This window comes from Cyprinus carpio, chromosome A16, assembly GCF_018340385.1.
Source record: "Cyprinus carpio isolate SPL01 chromosome A16, ASM1834038v1, whole genome shotgun sequence".
NCBI lineage: Eukaryota > Metazoa > Chordata > Actinopteri > Cypriniformes > Cyprinidae > Cyprinus > Cyprinus carpio.
The window spans coordinates 16,531,018-16,555,076 of NC_056587.1; the positions used below are offsets into that span (position 1 = coordinate 16,531,018).

At 38.1% G+C, this 24,059-nt stretch overlaps 1 protein-coding gene across 6 annotated transcripts in view; it reads right to left on the reverse strand.

Moving 5' to 3' along the window:
• The window catches only part of LOC109105379 (RNA-binding motif, single-stranded-interacting protein 3), a 146,454-nt gene extending 122,629 nt beyond the window's left edge, over positions 1-23,825 (reverse strand). For 2 of the 6 annotated variants that reach the window (XM_042772963.1, XM_042772960.1), the window contains exon 1: positions 8,520-9,762. In XM_042772963.1, the coding sequence (XP_042628897.1) occupies positions 8,520-8,594 (75 nt within the window). In that variant the 5' untranslated portion in view covers positions 8,595-9,762. Of the gene's footprint in view, positions 1-8,519; positions 9,773-21,959; positions 22,019-23,690 lie in introns of those variants that run through there. The other 4 variants (XM_042772964.1, XM_042772962.1, XM_042772961.1 and 1 more) reach the window with 4 other exon arrangements.
• Positions 23,826-24,059: the final 234 nt, after the last annotated feature.

Below are 24,059 nucleotides of genomic sequence, written 5' to 3' on the forward strand. Positions count from 1 at the left end.
AGTTTTATACACATGCACATGCATGCGCGACCACTGATGATGATGTCATACGTCATCCTTTACATCCAGATGATTGATCCATTCCAAAATTCCAAATCAAACACATCCCTGCTCCCCAAGAAAACACTATCCCCTTCCAGAATCCACACCATATTACAGCTGAACACTCAGCCTTTAACTAAAATCTTGTTTCTTTTTAATCTCAAAGATACAACGAGGAAAATCCCAGAAGCGACAGCACCAATAAGGAACTGGATCAGACGCCAAAGCTAAAACATCGACGAGTGCCCTTGTTGCCGCAGCCTTCCACTGCTTTGGCTCGTTCCTTCTTGCCCTTTTATCCCTGAACACAGGCTATGCCGAGCACTTACACCAGTGGCCTAAAAGCAATCTGTGTGTAAAAAAGAAATGACAGGGCCCTTAAAAGGGGAGAATCCATCAGGCTTGGGTTGTTACAAAGTGGTCCTCTATTAAAAATGCAGCAGGGCCATTACCTCAGGACCGGTGCTTTCTCCTCTGGCTCTCTCAAGCCCACAGAAACCAACTAGCTAACTCAGATCGCCCCATTACAGCCTGGACCACACATGAGTGCTGGTCATGGATGAATACTAGAAGTGCCTGCAGTTAGTTTCAGATAAAGGTGACAGTGACCAGATGCACATGCAAAAGACTTTAAATAACAGTATTGCACCTCATAGTGTAGTTTATGAATCTATCTCTATCCCACACACTAAGCAAATAATTTTTTGCTGCTTGTTCAATTTACTTAAAGGGGTCATATGATGCTGCTAAAAAGAACATTATTTTGTGTATTTTGAAAAATGAAAATTTTTTATTTTAATTAAAAAAAAAAAAAAAACATTATAAAACAAATAACATAAATTATTCTCCTCTATGCCCCCCCTTCCCAAACAAAACACGTTTTTACAAGGCTCATCGCTCTGAAAAGCGAGGTGTGCTGTGATTGGCCAGCTATCATATTGGCCACTTCTTAACATATTGTGATGCCTTGTCCGGCCGCAGCGATGAGACATAAACATAAAACCCATTATAAACGTGATACAAACATGATTTCTAGTCGTGTCTTCTTTTAGAAGGCAAAAACAAAGTAGTTTCGCTTTCTCAACGAAACAGCGTCACACACGCCTTGAGTGAGCGGAGGCCGGAGGCCCAGAGTGAGCCGCATTCTAGAGCCGGCTTGAGGTGGATTCTACGAAGGAGCATACTTTGTGCTTGCGGCAACCACATGTGACGACCCCGGGCTGGACTCTTCTTTGTCCACAGTGAAAGCCGATTCGGCAATCCACATTGCAAAGTTGATGTATTTCCTCAGCGACCAGAACAGATCAGATTCAGGCATGACAAAGCAGATATCTTCCTCTTTTGGAAGGCCAAACAAAGTAATGTTGCTTTCACAGTGAAACACATAGTGTCTATACGACATGGCGGCAGCAACAACAATACTACAACAAGAATAAAAGGTACGCCTTCTTTCTTTGCATCAACATCTGGGCAGCGTTATGCAAATCTTCCCACATAGTGATGTAGATATGTGGGGGCATGTTAGAACGAGCCGTTTCAGTGGGGCGTGGACGAGTCTCAACTTTTATAAAGAATATCTCTTTGGATTTGAGACTTTAGTCTTTGCAACTTTACAGATTTTCTTTATTTTTACCAAGAGCTTGTAACACTCCAAAGAGAAAGGAAAATTTGAAATGGCATCATTTGACCCCAAAAATGAAAATTCTACCATCATTTATTCACCCGCATGTCATGTTAAACCTGCATGATGTTATTTTAAGGAACACTGAAGAATATATATTGAAAATTGTCAATGAAAGTCAATGGCGACCAGTGTGGTTCTGAACACAACTGACATTCACTGTATGGACAAAAACATTTGAAGCCTTTTCGAAATATCTTCTTTTGTGAGAATGAGTAAATGATGACTTTTTTATCCCTTTAAAAATGTGCTAACAATTCTTGAACATTGCCGTAACTTAATTTCACTACTTTCAATTCACTTGAATTTTATATAAAGTGGAAGTTATCTTAATCCTTTTGTGTTAGAACTACATTAATAATTTCTGCATTAAATGAAAGACTCTTAATTTTTTTCTTTCTCTCATATGTTAATCCCTACAATTTGTAAATGTATTTATCATGTGAACATTTTTTTTTCCTAATAGTTTGGTGCGCTAATATAGAATGAAAATGAAGTGTGTTCTTTTGTTTGTATATTGACGTGTCTCACCGGATCAGATTTTACAGCCAGATCTATCATTTTTATCAGTGCTATTGTACGAGTACTTTAACTCATCAGCATGTGAATGACAATGAAAGTTTCTTTTTGCACATTCTCATATTGGTTTTGTGTGACTAGATGCGCATGAGAGCTATTACTCTCTGATGCAAGATGTGAAAATCTAGAAAATATTGAACTACTACTACAGACAGCTCTTTTGTGCGCTTTATATTCCTTTCTTTTCATGTTCGTGACTAATGCAGAGCGTTTCACCACTGAAACGAGGACAATCTTGGGCATAAAATTTTATCCACCTATGAGGGTATGCTTGCCAAGTATGTTCCTCTTTTCAGAGTGAACCGCACCCCTCTGAACAGATGGCTGGAGAGAATGCCCAGGACACAGTAGGAGAGGGAGAGAGAGAGAGAGAGGAAAAGGGAGGAAAAATGAGAGAAAGACAGGGAGGAAAAGAGAAAAAACATTGTTGGACTAAAAATATGAATGCTTGTATTTAAAAACATTTGTCTAGTGAATATTAGACCACATATGATGTAGTTTAACATGCTTTCCAACAAAATTAGATCATGTGACTATATTTTTGTTCTCAAAACTTACTGACATTCAACATTAAATAGAAACCTCGAAAAGACTCTCACAACCTCATAAAGTATTGAGTATCTAAATAGATAGATAGAATAGACTGTAAGAGTTTCTTCAAACATGAAAAGATTTGTGTACGGCCCTATGATTTCATTGATGTGGAAAATGTGGACGGAATTGTGGAATCCAATCATAAAAACGAGAAACGTTACAGAATGGCAAAGTTTGATGAATAAATCAAATAATAATACCGTACATTTTATTAAAACTTTTTTTTTAAGAAATATCACACAGTATCATTTGTGTTTAAAAAGTATATACATTTGAATTTTTTATTTTTTTTTTAAATGACGAATCGTTTCGCTAGATAAGTCTCTTATTCCTCGGCTGGGATCATGTAGAGCATTTTAAACCTGCACTGAAACTGCAATTTGGACCTTCAGGCCGTTGGGTCCCAATGAAGCCCATTATATGGAGAAAAATCTTGGAATGGTTTCCTCAAAAACCTTAATTTTCTTTGTGACTCAAAAACATTTTTGGATAACATCGGGGTGAGTAAATGATCAGGAATTTTTTTATTTTGGAAGTGAACTAATCCTTTAAGGTTTTATGCATTCTTTTGATTACTGCCATTTTTATAATAAATTTGTTTAAAATCATAAAACAATTTCAGAAAAATTACAAGACAAGATAAATTCTGGAGGGGGTGGGGGGGATAACAATAGGACAATATTATTGTTAAAAATTTAATAAATTTTTAAAATGTTATGAATTAAATTTTTTAGACATCAATTTAGATTATTAAAATTTAATTAAACCATTAAAACAGAATCCAGAAATATGAAAAAATAAAGGCTGGGGAAAACAAAAAGGTTGGGAAAAAATACAACTGAATTTATAGGGCCCTATTTGTGACTTAGATGCACACTCAGATGATAACCGAAAAATGACATACTGAAAAGCATAATTTAGCACTCTAGGCAGATCTGACATCCCCAACTCGATGGTTACAGGCAGAAACTTACAGCAAGAATTTTACAGTGCAGGCTTTCCCGAAGGAAGTGTTTACATGTATAATTCACACATGCATACAAAGCCTGCACTCTTGTAAGTTCATGTTTCTGCATATGTCATTATGGATCACTTCCAACAGGAACTCTGAAGAAAAACGCAAATAGCAAAAAAATGCATTAGAGTAAAAACAACCCAAATTTTTGATTTTTTGTAGAAACAGTATTATAGCATGTAATAATGCTATTACATGTAATGTTATTGTGCTCTCACAGGGAAACGCTGGGTAGGGCAAGTCAGGCTTTGTCTTCCAGCGATATCTGATGGACTGAAAAACCACATTTTTTAAAATAACCTGACAATTATTCAAAATTATAAGCATATTTTAGGTTTAATTTACTTAATTTGTTGCAGTCAGTAATTTGTGTGTAAAACTGAGTGTGCTTGTGAATTTTAATCTATACTTTCACCTGTTTAATGACAGTGTTGGTAATGAATACCGAAAATCAAATTGCCGTTGATACCTGAAAATTGCTTGTCCATTAATGAGTTTAATTATTCAGATGAAGGTTGTTTGGAGGAGGGGAGATGAGAGCATTTTCAACAGTGTGGTGAAAAAAATGAAAATGAAGCATCATTCTGGTAATTATCCACAAGCGGAGTAAATATCACAAAGTAATAATCCTAAATGACATTGAGAGCAGCAAAAATATAATGAGCCACATATATGCACCATTCCCATAATGCAGCAGGAATGTTGCTGGCAAGCCGCGTGTCACCTCACTGCAGGGCAGTTAGCGTGCACTCCCACTGAGAGGAGAGGTTTAAACGGCCGACTGGATGTTATTTCTGCTGTACATAAAGCTGACCCCACAGAGTGTAACCGAACACCACACACACACACACATTTGCTCGCATACGCAATCTCATGGCTCTGGATTTGAGTGCTCGCTCTGGCTCTCTTCCCCTTTCCCCTCTTTTGAAACATCAATGCACACACACACGGTAAAGCTCTGACTTCTAGCCACTGATTGAATGGAAGACGGGGCCCCACTGGCCTCTGTTGACACAATACTAGGGGGGAATTACCTCCCTTAAAATCTATTTTATATCCCACTGGTGTATGACTGCTGTCAAGGATGCCTGGGCTCACACACTCACGTTTATACACCCACCCATATTCAGCTAAAACCTGCAAGGGAAAAGGAAGGGGTGGTGTGATATTGGTACTGTAGATGTCCGCATGAGGGGAATACAGTTACATTGTGACAGTGTGAATCCATTGACTTGGGATGTGTTGAATTTAGTTTTTTTTTTTGTTTTTTTTTTGTAGTTTTTTTTAAATGCAATTCTTGTATTTGAATTGAGGTAGGGATGAAGAATTGCAATTCGAATTTGACTGTAAGGGATTAGAATAAAAATTAATTAATTTTTTTTTTTAATTACATACATTTTTAACTAGAAAAGAAAAATTTGTCTAGACAAACTGTAAAGCCTTGTTTGAAATCTTTAAAAATGTTCTAAAACCACTGAAGTTTTAAGGTTTGTAGGCCTTGACAGAAAGACAAAGCTAGACAGACAGACATATCGGGAAGAAAAGTATACATTTAACTGCATTTGCAGCCTCCTCATTATGTATATCAAATAAATCTTGCTGTAATGCCTGATGTTTGCACCTAATTTCATGTTCAGTGATATCTATGACCCACAATATAGAACAATGGATGAATTTCCAGCCACATTTCATTTTCTTTTGAACCTCCTTCAATGAAAGTAAGTCATTTACATGTAATTGATACCAGGGTCTTTATAATAATTTAACCAAATTACAGATTCTTGACATTAACAGCTTACTGTCGCATCATAACTTCCCCTGCTTAACATTTGCCTCTCATTGAGTACAGAGCGTTATTGGGGCAGAGAGGGAGAGAGAGCGAGGGCAGTGATTGTGTGTCAGTCGCCCCTCTTCCCCCTCGTGATTGATTTCCCCCAGAGGAATGCCTCCACTCAGAGAGCACGCTAGAATCAAGATTAATAACAGACCATTTACATCCTCAATCACGCACACACACGCAATCGCACTCACACTGACCCGTACTCACATGAGGTCCCCATCCTTCACAGGCAAGACCCTGTAATATCTGAAATCTGAAACGCCATCCCTGTGCTAAAAAACCTCCTCCATCTCCTTTAATAATCTACAGATCAATAATTATTCCCAGACTGGCCCATTTGACCATTACCCATGATGCTCCAGTTTTCGTCATAGTGCTCCACTACGATAAGGACCACCTACATACTTTGCACATTTCTGAACCTTTTGAATATGCATGCATTTTCTTTGACAGGCCCTATTTAGCAAGGTGAGTTAGTGTTGTGAGGACTTCTGGTTGCGACGAAAGAGAAGGACAAAGACATGATGCTCTGGACAAGCCCACACATCCCTTGGAGACACTCTGAGAAACTCATTAGACAGCAGAAGTGGGTAAGATCCAATTTGACATGACCTTGAAGGCAGCTACAGGGAGTGGGGAGTGTGTGTGTGTGTGTGTGTATGCGTATTGCTAGTGTCATGTATAAACTAGCGATGAAGGGCATCAATCAAGTAATTTCTACAAGCTCCTCTGATATTTACGATGCCTGGGAGGTGACATGTTCAGTTCACTTAGTTGTGTCGTGGCCATGAAATAATAACTTGTGGGAACGTGATAATATGTCGTGGCCACGAGATATTAATTTGTGTAAACTTCATATTAACTTGTGGGAACATGATATTATGTCATGGCCACAAGATCATTTTGTCAAGGTAACGACATCCTTATGTCGTGGCCTTGAGATGCTATGTTGAGGGGACGACATCCATTTCTTGTGGCCATGACTTCTTATGTTGAGGGAACGACATATTCAGAAATGGATAAAACAATTTTATTAACATTAAATATTTAATTTTATATTTGTATATTATTATTATTATTACATTAACTTATTAGAGCTATATTTTTATATTTATTGTTATATATGATTATTTCTCCTTTCAATTTGTGTATCTCTTAACCTAGTTAACGTTTTATATAATTATGGTAGTATTTGTGAGCCTACCATATATTTTGCAAATAAATGCCTGACAATTTATGCCAATTAAGTTTTGACTTTACGATTGAATTTTTGCCCATGTGTGATAATAAATGAGCATATTGTGTTTTCCTTTACAAGTGAAACTATGTGAATGATTAATTCCTCAACGAAACACTATAGTAATTATGAATGTTAAATGTTAAGAATGTTAAGTAAAGAGATCAAAATGAAGGGAAAAAAATAATATAAAGGAATATAAAAATGCAATATTATATAATATAATAATAATTATAATAATAATATACAAATATTACGGGGAAAAGACAATCAGTTAATGGACTTACAAGACTGTAGGATGGATAAAAATGTTTTCTTGTAGGCCTATTTTATATTATGCACTTTATGTAACATTTATTCATGATAAACTTCATTTGAATGCTGATTATCATAAGTACAGTCCAGTAGCCAAGGCCCATGGTTAATATAATAATTTAATAATGTAATAATTTCTATAATAATTAACATAATAATTTCTTAATTCAAAATAAAATATTAATGAATCCATCTCTGATAATCCTGGGTTGCTATGGTCATGCAGGTCTGTTTATGCATTAAACTCGTGGCCACGAGAAAAATATGTTGTTCCCTCAACATAAGAAGTCGTGGCTACGAGAAATGGATGTCGTTCTCTCAACATAACATCTCGAGGCCACAACATAAGGATGTTGTTACCTCGACAAAATTATCTCATGGCCATGACATATTATCACGTTGCCACAAGTTATTATGTTGTGGCCACGACAAAACTAAGTGAACCGAACATGTCACCTCCTGGGCACTGTAGATACTGGCCAAGTGCTTACTAAATTCTGGTAGTGTAACACTGGTAAGAAGGAGGGAAAGAGAGAGGTCGTAAACACTTGCTAATGGAGAGCAACTTGGCCAGTGCTGTTTATCATGTGTTTTTTGGTAACGCTTGCATATTTGGCCAACGTTGAGCAAGCAACTCCTCCAAAAGACTTTCCATAAATTTTCGTCTTTTGCACTTTGTAATTTACCCACCCCAAGTTGATCAGGAAAATGCATCTTCACACCCTTTGTTCTGACAGCCATTGTTTTTGCTCTGATCCAATCATAGTCCTCTCTCCACTTTCATTCACTCAAACATGTTACACAATTGCCGGGCCTCTTATGGGGCGCGCCGCATAAAAACATTCATAAATCACACAGGGAGGCTGAGATCATGAGTGCCCCCGATAGCATCACAGCACTATCGATCAGCCCATGGTAATCAATTGTCCACGTCCGGGTGGTGTAGGGGCTTAGAGAGATGGATGCAATCATTCAAGTCGCTCCACCACAGGCTACACAGCTGAGAGGACAGAATCTTGGGATCATGAGTTTGCATGCGAGAGTGTATGCATGTGTTCTTGATAAACGGGCACTCTTGCACCTCCAGAGAGCAGCCCATGTCAAATATCGGTCATGTGGTTTGTGTGTCAGAAATCTGTCAGAACTGTGCAGATGCAAGGAAGCATTTGAGGCAGACATGAGTACATCACAAAATCAGATAACCAAGGTGCCTTACCTTAGTCTGAAGGTAGTGAGGGTAATAGTAAGTGTACTGGGGGTACATTGGTTGCTGTTCCAAGCGTTTGCCCATGTAGCTGGAATCCTTCTGACTGTGGCTGGATACAGAGACTCGCGTGTGGGATCCAACAACTCAAAAAGCCTCCGCTTGTGGTTCCGCAGCTAGAGGCTAGATCCGTGTGAGGGATGGACCAGAGGAAGGATGGAGAGAGAGAATGAAATGATACGGCACACAGGCAAGTGTATGTGTGCCGTGTCTCTCCGCTTCACGCTGTCTTCGGGAGCAGGCAAGGAGGAGGTGATGGAAGAAGAGCTTAGGTATGAGGATGGGATAGCAGCGAAGGTGTGAGAGAAGAAAGAAGGAGTAGCAGCACAGGAGAGAGGAGAGAAGGAAGGAAGGAGGTGAAGGAAGAAGAGGGAGCACTGTGGCAATCACTTCTCTGGAAAACTGGCTTTTAGTCTCCTGTTCATGCCCTGACTTTGACTCTCTCTCTTTCAATCTATCTTGCTAATTCTTTCTCTCTCTCTCTCTCTCTCTCTCTCTCTCTCTCTCTGACTGTCGGTGTAGCGTTGGTACCCAGAGGAGCTTGTCAGATATCCCAGTTGCACACTTTGTTCCCCGTCTGGCGGATGCACAAAGCGGCAATGTAGACAGTCGTCGGATTTGGATCTCTGCACACACAGCTGATGGGACTCAAACCATCCACAAGAAGGACCAGACGTGAGAGTTGAGGTTACGAGGCACACAGGAAACGGCACAAACTCCAGGCAGACTGCAGTATCCGAAAAGTCCAGGTGCAGCAACGCTGTTTTTCCTCTGTGATGTTCTTTCCTTTATTACCCGCCTCCCTCGTCTGCCTGCTTTGTTGCGCATGCGAGTGTGTGTGCGAGAGTGAGTGTGTGTGGCTGTGTGAGAGTGTGTGAGTGTGTGTGTGCGCTGCCGGCTGCTCCACACTGTGAGGAAGATTGAAGGGATCAGCTCGGGCAGTGCCGTGTTCCTCCTCCTCCTCAGCCTGGTGGGTAGGGCTAAGGGCTGGCTGCACCACTCCCAGCCAGGGGAGTGTCTTAAGCAGCCTATCTCTGTCCTCATGGGAGAGCTGCCGCCCACTGCATGGTTTCACTAGAAGCTGAAGCGGACAACTTACTCCTACTCTTACACTCTGGGGGAGGAGACTGAGGACGACACAGCAAGGAGCCGAGGCCCCCTACTGGTCAACTGAAGACTGTACCTCATCTGATCTCCTTTTTTCCCAAGATTTTTTCTTCTCTTTTTATCCTCTGAGTGTATTTTTTTTTACTTCACTTTCTTCAATAAATAAAACATGAATGACCGTAAGATGTTTTTTTGCTCTTGCCCGACACATGCTGGTTGCTTTGCATTGGCTGATACACTGACATACTGACACACTGACATGCATACTAGTACATAAGTGCAGTGCAGAAATGGCCATGAATTAGATTGTTCCATATGGGTAAAGCACTGTTGCTTATTCAAAAACAAAAACAAAAACAAAAACTCAAGGAAGTAAAATGCTGTGCTATGAAAGAGAGCAGTTTCATAGCAGATGCTTTTCCCCCCACAACCTCTGCAATAATATTTGTTGCAGTGGCCAATTATTTGCAGCAGAAAAATTGGACACAAAAAGAAAGCAAATGAAAAATCTCTCCTTAACTATTCCTTTACCATCTTTATTTCTTTGTGTTTGCACTTTGATCATTTTGACATTGTTGTGGTATTTTTTTCCCAGGATTCCCAGTGCTTTTTTAAATGAAGTTTAAATGAAGGCTGTTAGAGAGAGACAGTTTCAGGGTGTGACAAATTTGCACTAAAAGTAAAAGCAGGCTTTAAGTGTTTGCAGACTGACGGCAGTAATTATGAGAGCAATCTTTTGCCCAAAGACTGCAGTAAAGTGAAAGGAATGTGAAACCTAATAAACAAACAGCGATTGGAAAAGACAACAATACATTTTCATTAGGACAGGCTCTCATAGACGTCTGCAGTGTCAGGAGAGAGAGAGATCAGGAGAGAGAGGTGTACAATCTAGCTTTCTCATCACTATGATTGGAATGCTGAGGCACAGAGGGAGGAAGAGAGAGAGAGAGAGAGAGAGAGAGAGAGAGAGAGAGAGAGAGAGAGAGAGAGAGAGAGAGAGAGGGATGAGAAGCCGGTGGAAGGGGTTCCAATAATCCACTACACAACAAGTGCATGGCCACTAAAAGTCAGAGCAGTTAACAGCAATGAAAACATAAATGGAGCTTCTTTTTAAGAGATGACAATGGAAACACTATTAAAGGGGTAATTTCATACATTATTTATTCATTTATTGTCCCTGAGGTCCTTATAAAATACAAAAAGTTTTTTTTTTTTTTGTGCCAGAACATTCATAGTTGAGTTATGACAACATTCACCCTGTATCTGATCCTTAAAACTGAACCATCTATTTGTGTTTTTATTTATTTATTTATTGCTCTCCCTGAAGTTTGGACACTGTACAAATTGAGTAAAAAAGGAATGGAATAATTTACAAATCTCATAAACTTATATTTTAATTACAATATAATATAGATAACATATCAAATGTTGAAAGTGAGACATTTTGAAATTTCATGCCAAATATTGGCTCATTTTGGATTTCATAAGAGCTACACATTCCAAAAAAGTTGGGACAGGTACCAATAAGAGGCCGGTAAAGTTAAATATACATATAAGGAACAGCTGGAGCACCAATTTGCAACTTATAAGGTCAATTGGCAACACGACTGGGTATAAAAAGAGCCTCTCAGAGTGGCAGTGTCTCTCAGAAGTCAGGGCAGAGGATTACCAATTCCACCAATGCTGTGGTGAAAAATAGTTGAGCAATATCAGAAAGGAGTTTCTCAGAGAAAAAATGCAAAGAGTTGTGAAGTTATCATCATCTACAGTGCATAATATCATCCAAAGATTCAGAGAATCTGGAACAATCTCTGTGCGTAAGGGTCAAGGCCCAAAAACCATACTGGATGCCCATGATCTTCGGGCCCTTAGATGGCACTGCATCACATACAGGAATGCTACTGTAATGGAAATCACAACATGGGCTCAGGAATACTTCCAGAAAACATTGTCGGTGAACACAATCCACCGTGCCATTCGCCGTTGCCAGCTAAAAACTCTATAGGTCAAAAAAGAAGCCATATCTAAACATGATCCAGAAGCGCAGGCGTTTTCTCTGGGCCAAGGCTCATTTAAAATGGACTGTGGCAAAGTGGAAAACAGTTCTGTGGTCAGACAAATCAAAATTTGAAGTTCTTTTTGGAAAACTGGGATGCCATGTCATCCGGACTAAAGAGGACAAGGACAACCCAAGTTGTTATCAGCGCTCAGTTCAGAAGCCTGCATCTCTGATGGTATGGGGTTGCATGAGTGCGTGTGCCATGGGCAGCTTACACATCTGGAAAGGCACCATCAATGCTGAAAGGTATATCCAAGTTCTAGAACAAAATATGCTGCATGTTGCATTTTCCAACATGACAATGCCAGACAACATACTACATCAATTACAACATCATGGGTGCGTAGAAGAAGGATCCGGGTACTGAAATGGCCAGCATGCAGTCCAGATCTTTCACCCATAGAAAACATTTGGCGCATCATAAAGAGGAAGATGCGACAAAGAAGACCTAAGACAGTTGAGCAACTAGAAGCTTGTATTAGACAAGAATGGGACAACATCCCTATTCCTAAACTTGAGCAACTTGTCTCCTCAGTCCCCAGATGTTTGCAGACTGTTATAAAAAGAAGAGGGGATGCCACACAGTGGTAAACATGGCCTTGTCCCCACTTTTTTTAGATGTGTTAATGACATGAAATTTAAAATCAACTTATTTTTCCCTTAAAATGATACAATTTCTCAGTTTAAACATTTGATATGTCATCTATGTTGTATTCTGAATAAAATATTGAAATTTGAAACTTCCACATCATTGCATTCTGTTTTTATTCATAATTTGTACAGTGTCCCAACTTTGTTGGAATCAGGTTTGTATATTGGATAACAAAACAACCTATGAAGAAATGTGATGCACAAACTGTTAGATCAGACTGAAAGGTCAGAAAATCAGAACAAGCTGTTTTTTTGCAGCTTAGTTTTCTGTGATCATTTTGGACTAGGGAGTTTTGAGTTACAGTGTGTTTTTCATAGTACATCAAACTCTTTCTCAATCTCAAAGGATCAAGACACATTGGATTCGGTATGATGATACATTTATTTGCTTGATACCATATGACAGAATATTTTTGTCTTTGAAAATATTAAAAGTAAATATATTTCTTTTTAAAATAATGTATATATATTTTTACATTTACAAAAGAATTCAGATACGAACCTGTACTGTATATTAAATATTATATAATGGCAAAGACCCAATCAAAGATTGAGATCACAAGATTTGTTTTTGTGATGCATATTAATTCCATATTGCTCCACGTAGTTATGTGTATTGCTTTGAAGAGTATCCAGATGTTTTTTGAAGAGCAAAGGAGTTGAAATTAGTAGGTTTTTTATTTCCTTACTTAGCCTAATGTTTTGGGGCTTTTCTGGAGTGATTGTGCAGGGTTAGCATGAGTACACGCTCAGAAAAAGAGGCCGGTGCCATGACGCTGTAATTGTTCTTGCTACGGTCTTCAAAGGACTCTGCAAATGAAGTTGGACACGCTCCCTGCAACTCGGGGTACCATTCTCAAAAAGTCAAAGAAGAAAAAAATGTTCTTGTCTGGACTGCTGCACAGCTGGGAAAATATAGTCGGCTGTTCTCATTTGTGGGACGACAGAAAAAACATGGGATAATTGTGTCCCTTGGATGGAAGGAGGGATGTAATACTGTAGTGTCAGTCGAACGCCTGTTTAATACGTAGGAGAAACAGACCTCTACTGTTTGCTTAAAGTGTTAAGTTTTGGTTTAGTATTCAATATTGAACACCAGAGTCTGTGTCATAGAGAATATCACTACATCAAGAACATATTAAGGTAGACATTGTTTTCCAGTAGATGGAAATACTTAAATCGATGTGCTATTCCATCACACCAGTCTCTAGCAAACGTAATATTAAATCCTAATGCTTATACAAATGAACCAGCATGATAGTTTATCCCAACTAGCTCTGGCCCAGCCAAGCTGCTGTCTAAGTGGTGCTAGCAAACACCTTGCTCGTCCAGTGACAGTCGGGCTAGATAAGTAACAGCACAGGCTTACCTGAGATAAAAGCTGCAAAGCCATCAATCATGAAGAGGGGGAGGGAGAGTGAAAAAAAGAGTGTTAGAGACAAAGTGTGTGAGAAAACGAATGAGAAACAGAGCACATCCAACATGCATGCATAATCAATTTGCGATCAGACCTCACAGACACAATTTATCACAGCAGTCTTTGACTATATTAATATTCATTTCTTATCTACAGCTCATTGTTTGCAAACAATGAAATGGAAACGATCTGAAGTTGGGAATTTATATCTAGTCTGATCATGGAGCGCATGTGGGGTGAATCGTAGTACCAGGCACGTAAAAGGAGTGCATTCCATTGGCCTACTACTTTTGGGACAGGTTCTTTCCATGCCGTTTCCATTTAAAAAAAAAAAAAAAAACTAGCTGTTACAGGGTCAGATTGACCTTGCATGGCAAATCACATCTCCAGAAATGCAGTTTGATTGATAGTGGCTGATTGTGTGTGAGAGACATGGTAAGCATTTTACATTACCATGTTTACAACACTTTTGTTCACATTTTAGGCTGAAAAGATGGCAGATTGCAGAACATCTGTGATTGCATGGAATACAAGTGGTAAATATTGTGTGATATCTACTATTTTTTTTTTTTTTTTTATTCAACAATATTTTTATATTTTATAATTTACAGTAATATTTTATCACTGGGGCTGTACTCTTTCAAAAGTTATACTTTTGTACCTTATTTACCCCTAAAGTGAACAAACTGGTACCTTAAACTAAAGGTATAAACATGTACTTAAATTGTACATAATAGTATCTAAATAGAATATATAAGTACCGCTTCAGTGACAACGATGCACCCCCCCCCATCCCCATCCCCCTTTTTTAAGTGTACTGTATTGTGGTCACGTAACCTCACTACTTCTGTGCATGTCAGTAGTGTCAATTTACGATCTTAGATTTTATTTACATATTTTGCATTTTAAATTCAGGATATGAGATTTAACATGTTAATCTTCTGAGATAAATGTGGTCTGTTTAACATGTAAATAAATAAAAAATCACATTAAATGCAACATCTATTTTTAGCTTCCTAAAGCCATACTACTATTCACCTAATACTGAAATGTACTAATATTCACTTGTAATTAGTGCTACATGCTCTCCTGTCAACACTCACTCCAGGCCCTGCAAACCGTGGTTTCCTAGACGCACATGTCCCACAAGTGGATGGATGCCCTATGTAAGACACCCGACCAAAACAAACATTTGGCAGTTCAATCAACTAATCAAGAAATGAATAGCAACAGTATATGTTCAGAATAGCATACTAATTATTTCAGTATACAGTATACAATATACAGTAGTGTATAGATATGGCAGAAATAGTACAGTTGTAGATGTAAAAAAAAAAAATGTAGATGTTAAAAAACAACAGCTGATACTAATTCCGTTTTATCCATCACACTGAAAATGAAAAGTCAAATTGAACACATGCAGATACAATATTCCATCCAGCATCTACTGTTGTATACTGCTCATTTTTATAAATGTAGTAGTAGTCTGTTCAGGTATTCTGTTCATACAATACATTTGCATACAGTGCACAGTATGCATATTATATTCTACAGCAATAACACATGTAGAATATAATTCCGAATATAACCTGTGTTAACCCTCTGGGGTCTGAGGGTGTTTTGGAGGCCTGGAGAAGCTTTGACATGCCCTGACATTTGTGCTTTTTTTTCTGTTTCTTATAAACTTATTAATGGCTAAAGTCTGAAAACACAAACTGGGCTACAATAATATGTGAGCAGCATGTATGTACATAATTGTGTTTTTAAGAAAGCAACGTTTATGCATGGTTAGTGAAAAACTAAAATTTTGAAGTCACTGAAATAAGGCCATAAAACACATTCAGAACATTTGTTCAGATCTTTTGAGAACTTTGCTTCAAAATGATTTGGAAATCATCTTGTTTACTCGCTCACAGAAAACAATATATTGATTTAAATTTTCTAAGACACTTTTTGTTTCAAAAGGGCATATCCGAGGAGGTGATTCACACCTGAGAAGACAAAGGCCCACATGATGAGCTGCATAATGAGCTTTTCAGCCAGGTATGTGACTAAGAGGGAAGAGTTACAAGAAAGAATGTGAGGACTGAGTCAAAATGACCCACAACTATAACAAAAAAAAAGGGTTAAAAGGCACTTTTTAATAAAAAAAAATTGAAATGACGGACACATAATACCAGCAATATTTCAACTTCCTCCCAAAGCAGTACTCAAATGGGTAAGAAAACAAGATATGTTTAGAAATATTAAGGAAGTAGGTGGGCTCAAAACCAACCCACCCTTCTCCAAGAAAACGTCTCAGTGTTTTTTATCACTCATGAGCGCCTTGTTAAGTCCTGGGGTAGATGAGGTTCATTTCACACAGCTTTGTTCCCCACGCTTCGACTCGAAGCCATAAAGTTTAATAGAGTTCCTCTAATCTCACACTGGGCGACCCACAGGACAGCGGCGCACTTATTAGATCCTCTGCCGGCAAAGAGCGGCCACAGATTTCACACCAGACATGCAGCGCTGCAAGAAGTGCAATCTTCTGCTCTTCAAATGACTGATTTCATCCTACGTTTCTTTAAGTGTGTCATTTGAGTAACTGGTGGTACTACAGTGAGCTGGCCCGAAGAGGAGGGCGGAATGAGTTTGTGTGAATATCTTTGTGTGTGTGAGGAAGGATGAGGATGGGTTTTAGATGCCATAGAAGAATGGTTAATGTTAGAACAAAATGAGAAAGAGCTGAGTGGAGGGGGAAAAACAAACAAACAAAAACAATTAAATTTAAACCAATATACTTTATTTATTCACCCTCATGTTGTTCCCAATTTGTATGACTTTCTTCCTTTGGTAAAAAGAATGTTTCAACTAAATTTGTCCATGTAATGGAGGTTAATGGGGTCCAAAACAACAGTGGGCCCCTTTACTTTCATTGTAAGAACAAAAGAAGTTGACATTTTTCAAAAAAATAAAAATCTGTTATTTGGGTGAACTATCCCTTTAAAACATATTCTTGGTCTTACTGTGCATGTTATTCCAAAGAAATATGTAGCACATTTGTCTTTGTAATTTCCCGCCCTACATTTTTATCTAGCTGAAAATCCTGTTTCGCTCTGAAATACATCAAATTGCCCAAGTAAAATGGGTTGCAAATGCCGTTTCATGTTGAAACGGCTGGATATTAAACTAGTTCCTGTTTTTCCATTTGGCGTGTACACTGATAAACAAGTGATGGAAAGGCTTTTCTCAGAAAATCACATCAAGCAGAGATTATGGCTGACAAGTTTGTATTAATACGTTGCCACTCACTGTCGCAGAGCTGGAGAAACGGCACTAAAAATACCAGTTAATTTTAATCTCTCCTAAAGTGGCAATGGATAAGTTATTTTTTTGTTCATAGAGCCGAGATGTAGCATTTTCTGCCATGTTGCATTCATTAAGCTAAAAGCTAACCAAGCTCAACTGATCTGTGTCCGTAAGTGGAGAGTCATGGTGGCAGTGTATGAACATTCAACAGACTGGTTTCATTAACCAACCACAGATTAATGAAAGTCACTGCCTTTTCCAGAAAAATAACAAAAAAAAAGAGCAAAACAATTTGGCTTTCTGTCTGGAATTCCATCATGAATGAAATTATTGGCAAGAAAAGATATGTTTCATGGGTCTCCCTCTCTCTGTCTGTTTCTCAGCAGGTGGAGGTGTTCCTAATGTAGGTAGGTGAGACTGGTCTAGCGTGACTGACGCATGAAGCACCAGTGGAAGGTAATTAATTTCTGTAAACGACTGCCATGTCTGTCAGCTTTTATAAACGAGAGTTTATGTGTTATGGACGATTTAACCAACCCCATTGAGGGGAGCTGACAGAGACAAGTGGAACAGAGACAGAGAGAGAAAGAGGGAGAGAAATTAACGCAAAGCGCTGACCATGTGAATAGACCCGCGCTTGCAGTTTGAAATGAGCTCCCATCTCATGATATGGCCACCGTTCAGCTGTCACACAAGCGTTATAAATCATCCTGTGAATCTCACATATCCCAGCGCTTCAAGCCCCTTGAGTGGAGTTATGGCAGACTGGGGTTCACATTCCACTTCTCTGCTGTATAGAGTCACAAAAGAAACTCACAAATGTCTCTTTACAGTCTGCCATAACTCCACTCTCGAATGTTTGCTCATTGCACAGACGTACAGGAAACATATCATATAAATGATTAACTTCCCCCAAAGCACTCTGGGACAGTCAAGAAATCAATTTGTGCATATGTAATGCATATATTGAATTTCAGGCTTTTGTGATTCTGTTTAAAAGGTTACTCTATGGGTGACACCACCGGGAAGCTACTTTGAAACTGAAGCTTGTCAAACTGCAGGCTACTCCTACTTTAAATTCACACTAGACTTTTGAAAACATAGTTAGCTATGCTACTTAGTACAAAAAAAATGAAGTTACTTATTTTTAAGCTATTTAAGGAGTGATACTTAATAATAGTCATTTATTTAGGTTTACAATAATTTTGGTCCTTAAATCTGATTGGCAGATGGAGCTGCATTCCAATAGTGTTGATATAGCAGTCCAATGACAGTGTTTGTGCATTCCAGACAGACTAGTCTGTGCACTGGTGGGAATTTTACAGTGGCTCTTTCTGTGGGTTACATTGTTAGACCAGTAGGTGGTTACAAGTGACTGTCTTTTTGAGTGAGTTATTCATTCGTTCATTGATTCATTGATTCATTCATTCATTCATTTGTTTGCTCAAAAGCACAGATTCATTCAGGCATGAAACAAGTGGCTGTCTTTTTGAGTGAATCATTTATGAGTCAATGATTCAATGACTTGCATGAAGACAGCCATTTGCTTCATGCCTGAATCAAGCAGTGTTTTTTAATGAATCTGTTGAGTCAGTCATTCACTGACACATTCTGGCATGAAAAAAAAAATGAGTTAGCCATAGACTGAATCTTTTTTTTTTTTAACTGATTCATTCAGGAATAACTGTACTGCACATTATAGTGTTCTAATGCTTTCAATCACTTGTAGCATTTAACATGATTGATTTTAGTGGTTTTTTGTTAATTATTATTATTTATTTAAATAAAATTGCATAGATTTTTAATATCAGATTTTAATCAACCATAGCATGAAAATAATATCTGTGCATTCCCTATTATTTGCATTTAGTTTTTTTTCTCCTATTGTCCATGAAAATAGACTTGGACAGTGGGAACTGAGAATAGACTTTTGGACAGTTTTGACCTGTTTTTGAGTCACAACAGACTAGCTGACAACCACTAGTGCAGAACAAAGCTAAGCTGCTGTTACACTATATAAAAATGTAGTTTATTTAGTAGTTATGGTACTTTGAGTTTGTTAACCCCTCAGTACTGGTGGCTAAGCTGTTACGTTTGACACAAAAAGCTTGTGTAAAGATGTGTGCAATATCTAAGAATGTGTGTTGAAAACGTGTGCATGTACCCTGGAATTAATGTTCCCTCCACTGAGCTCCACATCCACTAGGTCATAATCATCTCCTCTAATGTCATACCTCACGCCGGGCCCATGCAGAAATAATTACAAAATGGAGGTGCAATTTTCATACTGTGATACTGAGAAAAGTGGCACACAAGGCCTTGGAAATGAAAGCAAGATAGACTGTAGATTCCAATGAGGACTCATTGCCTTTTTCCAGATCCCAAATTGTATTTCTCTAACAAATATGGTTTTTGGTTGTTAAAACTTAACTTGAAAGCCATCCACCGGGCCTGTCGAACAGCAGGCGAGAGACACAGAGAGAATTTCCGAATGCCATCACCACCGAATGAGACATGTTACCCTCACACTCACCATGTTACCATGAGCCCTAGAGGTCCAAAGACTTTTTCCTCTCTCTCTTACTCGTGCTGGAGAGGGAGCTTTGATGAAGGGCTAACACATCATTTGGCTTTAAGCGGGAGTGTCTAATGCAGACTCCAGGTCCTGTCTCTAGTTGTGCAGACACCCAGGGTAATCAGGTCCATGAAATGTGTTTTCACTGCTGATTACAGAACAGCAGAGTGCAGACGGCCTGCACACCAATGGAAAAGACCCCCCAAAACAGATACAGTAACACCGCTTACTACCGGTGTGGAAAATAAAACTTCATTCAGAACATATAGAGCTTGAGAGCTTAAATCACTCCATTATTTCTCTCCATTAACCAGATAAAGGGTTGTGGGAGGATGGAAGGAGGATAAAAAGACTTCTTTCTTTCCAAAAATAAACCTCTGAATGAAAATGGCCCAGTGGCTGAGTGCCATCTTACAACTACTGTTCAGTCTAGCTTAGAGAGCTGGAGTAAAGGCTAATGGATTCTCTCTTTATGTATTTGTTGATATACACTCACCTAAAGGATTATTAGGAACACCATACTAATACTGTGTTTGACCCCCTTTCGCCTTCAGAACTGCCTTAATTCTACGTGGCATTGATTCAACAAGGTTCTGAAAGCATTCTTTAGAAATGTTGGCCCATATTGATAGGATAGCATCTTGCAGTTGATGGAGATTTGTGGGATGCACATCCAGGGCACGAAGCTCCCGTTCCACCACATCCCAAAAATGCTCTATTGGGTTGAGATCTGGTGACTGTGGGGCCCATTTTAGTACAGTAAACTCATTGTCATGTTCAAGAAACCAATTTGAAATGATTCGAGCTTTGTGACATGGTGCATTATCCTGCTGGAAGTAGCCATCAGAGGATGGGTACATGGTGGTCATAAAGGGATGGACATGGTCAGAAACAATGCTCAGGTAGGCCATGGCATTTAAACAATGCCCAATTGGCACTAAGGGGCCTAAAGTGTGCCAAGAAAACATCCCCCAAACCATTACACCAACACCACCAGCCTGCACAGTGGTAACAAGGCATGATGGATCCATGTTCTCATTCTGTTTACGCCAAATTCTGACTCTACCATCTGAATGTCTCAACAGAAATCGAGACTCATCAGACCAGGCAACATTTTTCCAGTCTTCAACTGTCCAATTTTGGTGAGTTCGTGCAAATTGTAGCCTCTTTTTTCTATTTGTAGTGGAGAAGAGTGGTACCCGGTGGGGTCTTCTGCCGTTGTAGCCCATCCGCCTCAAGGTTGTGCGTGTTGTGGCTTCACAAATGCTTTGCTGCATACCTCGGTTGTAACGAGTGGTTATTTCAGTCAAAGTTGCTCTTCTATCAACTTGAATCAGTCGGCCCATTTCTCCTCTGACCTCAAGCATCAACATGGCATTTTCGCCCACAGGACTGCCGCATACTGGATGTTTTTCCCATTTCACACCATTCTTTGTAAACCCTAGAAATGGTTGTGCGTGAAAATCCCAGTAACTGAGCAGATATAAATGCTCAGTGAAATACTCAGACCGGCCCGTCTGGCACCAACAACCATGCCACGCTCAAAATTGCTTAAATCACCTTTCTTTACCATTCTGACATTCAGGTTGGAGTTTAGGAGATTGTCTTGACCAGGACCACACACCTAAATGCATTGAAGCAACTGCCATGTGATTGGTTGATTAGATAATTGCATTAATGAGAAATTGAACAGGTGTTCCTAATAATCCTTTAGGTGAGTGTATTTATTTATTTTTATTTTATTAATATTGTTTTTTGTTTGTTTGGGGTTTTTTTGGTCGCTGCATTAACAATTAATAAAGTGAACACATGCTTTTATCATTCAGATTATTATTTTTTTATATGTTCAACTACATATTTAAATTTTCTGCTACTGATTATTAATTTATATTCTTTAAAATAAAGCATATAATATTAAAATATAAATTTATATAAATAATGTGTTTTATATAATATTTTAATTTGTTATATAAATATATACAGTAAATACATAAAAAGCACTTGCTGTACATCGCAGTGAGTGTAAACTACACACTATTTGTACATACAGTATTGTTATTTAATAAAATTTAGTAAATAAATGAGTGTTATGACATATATGGCATAACAGTAATACACACACATATTGTTCAATTTAAACTTACGTTTTACTTAAAAAGCACTTGCTGTACATAAACTACAAATACTTTGTTACATATATTAAATATAATTAATGATTAGGGGTGTTTAACAGTTAATACGTGTTTATTTAATGCAACTGATTATGAATATATGCAATGAAAAATTACCTACCTTTGGAGCAATTCAAGCCTGAGGTACCCTCATGGTCCTTGTGTTCAAAAACAGCTGTACTGAGCATAACAGAATAAAAAAAAATAACTTTTTGTAATGTCCATTCAGTGTAATAATTTATATTATCTTCATTTTACCCTTTATTTAAAAAAAATGTGATTAATTAGCATATCATATATTTAATTTACATTTTTTTATAATCAATTAGCAGCTCTAGTAAACATACAATTATTAGAATGTAACTGGCAATCTGTTATCAATTGGATGTCCTAATGGTGTGTTTCTTGCACAGTTGTTCTATCAGGTGTTATATTAGGAAGATGGTCGTTTAGAGGATTGTCTCCCTGGAAGCAGCTGTGAAAAGCTCTTTGCCATGATGGTTTCTGTTTTTCCACTTGGTGAGTTTAATGACAGGAGAGACTCCAGAGTGCAGCTGATCAGGGAACGAGGGAAAGAACTGCTCCCGTAAAGGGTGCCATGAACTTAAACATCCTTGTCCTTCAATAACATCAAATTGTCTGGTTTACATAATCCACAGCTCCTGCTCAAGCACTCTCTGTTCTCTGACTCAGCATGGTTGTGGAGATGTATAAAATAGCACCCATCCTGAAAACAATCTTATTGTCAATTTACATGTAAATAATATTGCTGATCCTGTAAAGGGCACGTCAACATTATTTTATAGATTCAAATAACCAATTCAGCATGTACCTGACGTACATTTATAAGTAAGCAGCTTGCTTTTCAGAATATGTAATGGTGTTGCTTTTTTGGGATCTTTCAGAATACATTTTCCAGTTAGAGAACAAAGGTTTAAGATTATCATCAGCACCACCTACCCATGATGCTTTGTTTTGCGGGAATTTGACAGCTCCCCTAGGGACTTTTATGCCATATTAATGGTAAGAAATATGGTGACTTCCACTGTAATTACAATAGCACTGCAGGCAAATATGGTGTGTCGTAATTCACCCACTTCCCTTCATGTTTGCACTGCAGGGCGGAGAATGGCACTATCTATTTATCAATGTCTTAATCCTTATCTTTCTCATTAAACATGTGCCACACATTGCGGCTAGGCCAGTCCACCTATAAAAATTGAACTGGGAATGAAACTTATGTTCACCTGTAAGCAGTTCCTCTCTGTTAAAGGGACAATTTTGTTTTACACTATTCACACTATAAAACAATCCTGTTAAACTGATAACTCTCTGGCAAGCTGTGTTTGCCAGCAGTTCACTGTAATAAAAGTACATACACTGGGTTTAATGTTTTTGAAAGTAGTGGCTTATGCTCACCATGGTTGCATTTATCTGATCAAAAATACAGTACAAACAGTAAAATTGTGAACTATTATTACAATTTAAAATAACTGTTTTTCATTTAATTTTATTTCATTTTATTATTATTATTTAAGATGTAATACTGTATATTCCCATGATGGCATAGCTGAATTTTCAGTAGCCATTACTCCTGTCTTCAGTGTCACATAATCCTTCAGACATCATTCAAATATGCTGTTTTATATAAATATGATGTATATTTAAAATATATTGCTATATTGTAAATACAAAAAAAAATATATATATTTTGTTATTTTTATTTTATTTTTTATTTTTTGGGGGGGGGGTGCATTTATTAAGGTGGTGTTCATGTTCGATGTTTTACAATATATGGTAAACTAACTTAAAGTTAGACAGTTAACATGTTTTTACTGTAATACATTCTTACCTTCTGTTTCTGTGAAGATTATTGAATCTTTTTACAGCGAGAGCTTTGGGAATTGGAGCATCAGTGTGAGTGGTTACTGGCTGAGTTCCTGTGTTGTCTAACAATGCAAGTTCACAGAATATGCTTTGGGTTTGAGGAAATCAACAGTTCCTAAAAATGATAGAACAAAGTTACAGGTTGAGATGGAGATGGATAGAAAGTACTTATTCAGCACAAGTTTCATTTTGCCTTACAATATGTAACATGCTCTTCCCACAAACTCTCCCTTTCCTAACTTTCCAAATTGTTTGGGTAAAGGAATAGCTCAGACAAAAATGAAAATCATTTCTGTCATTCAAATCTCTTGTGCTTCCATATGTTCAGATTTGC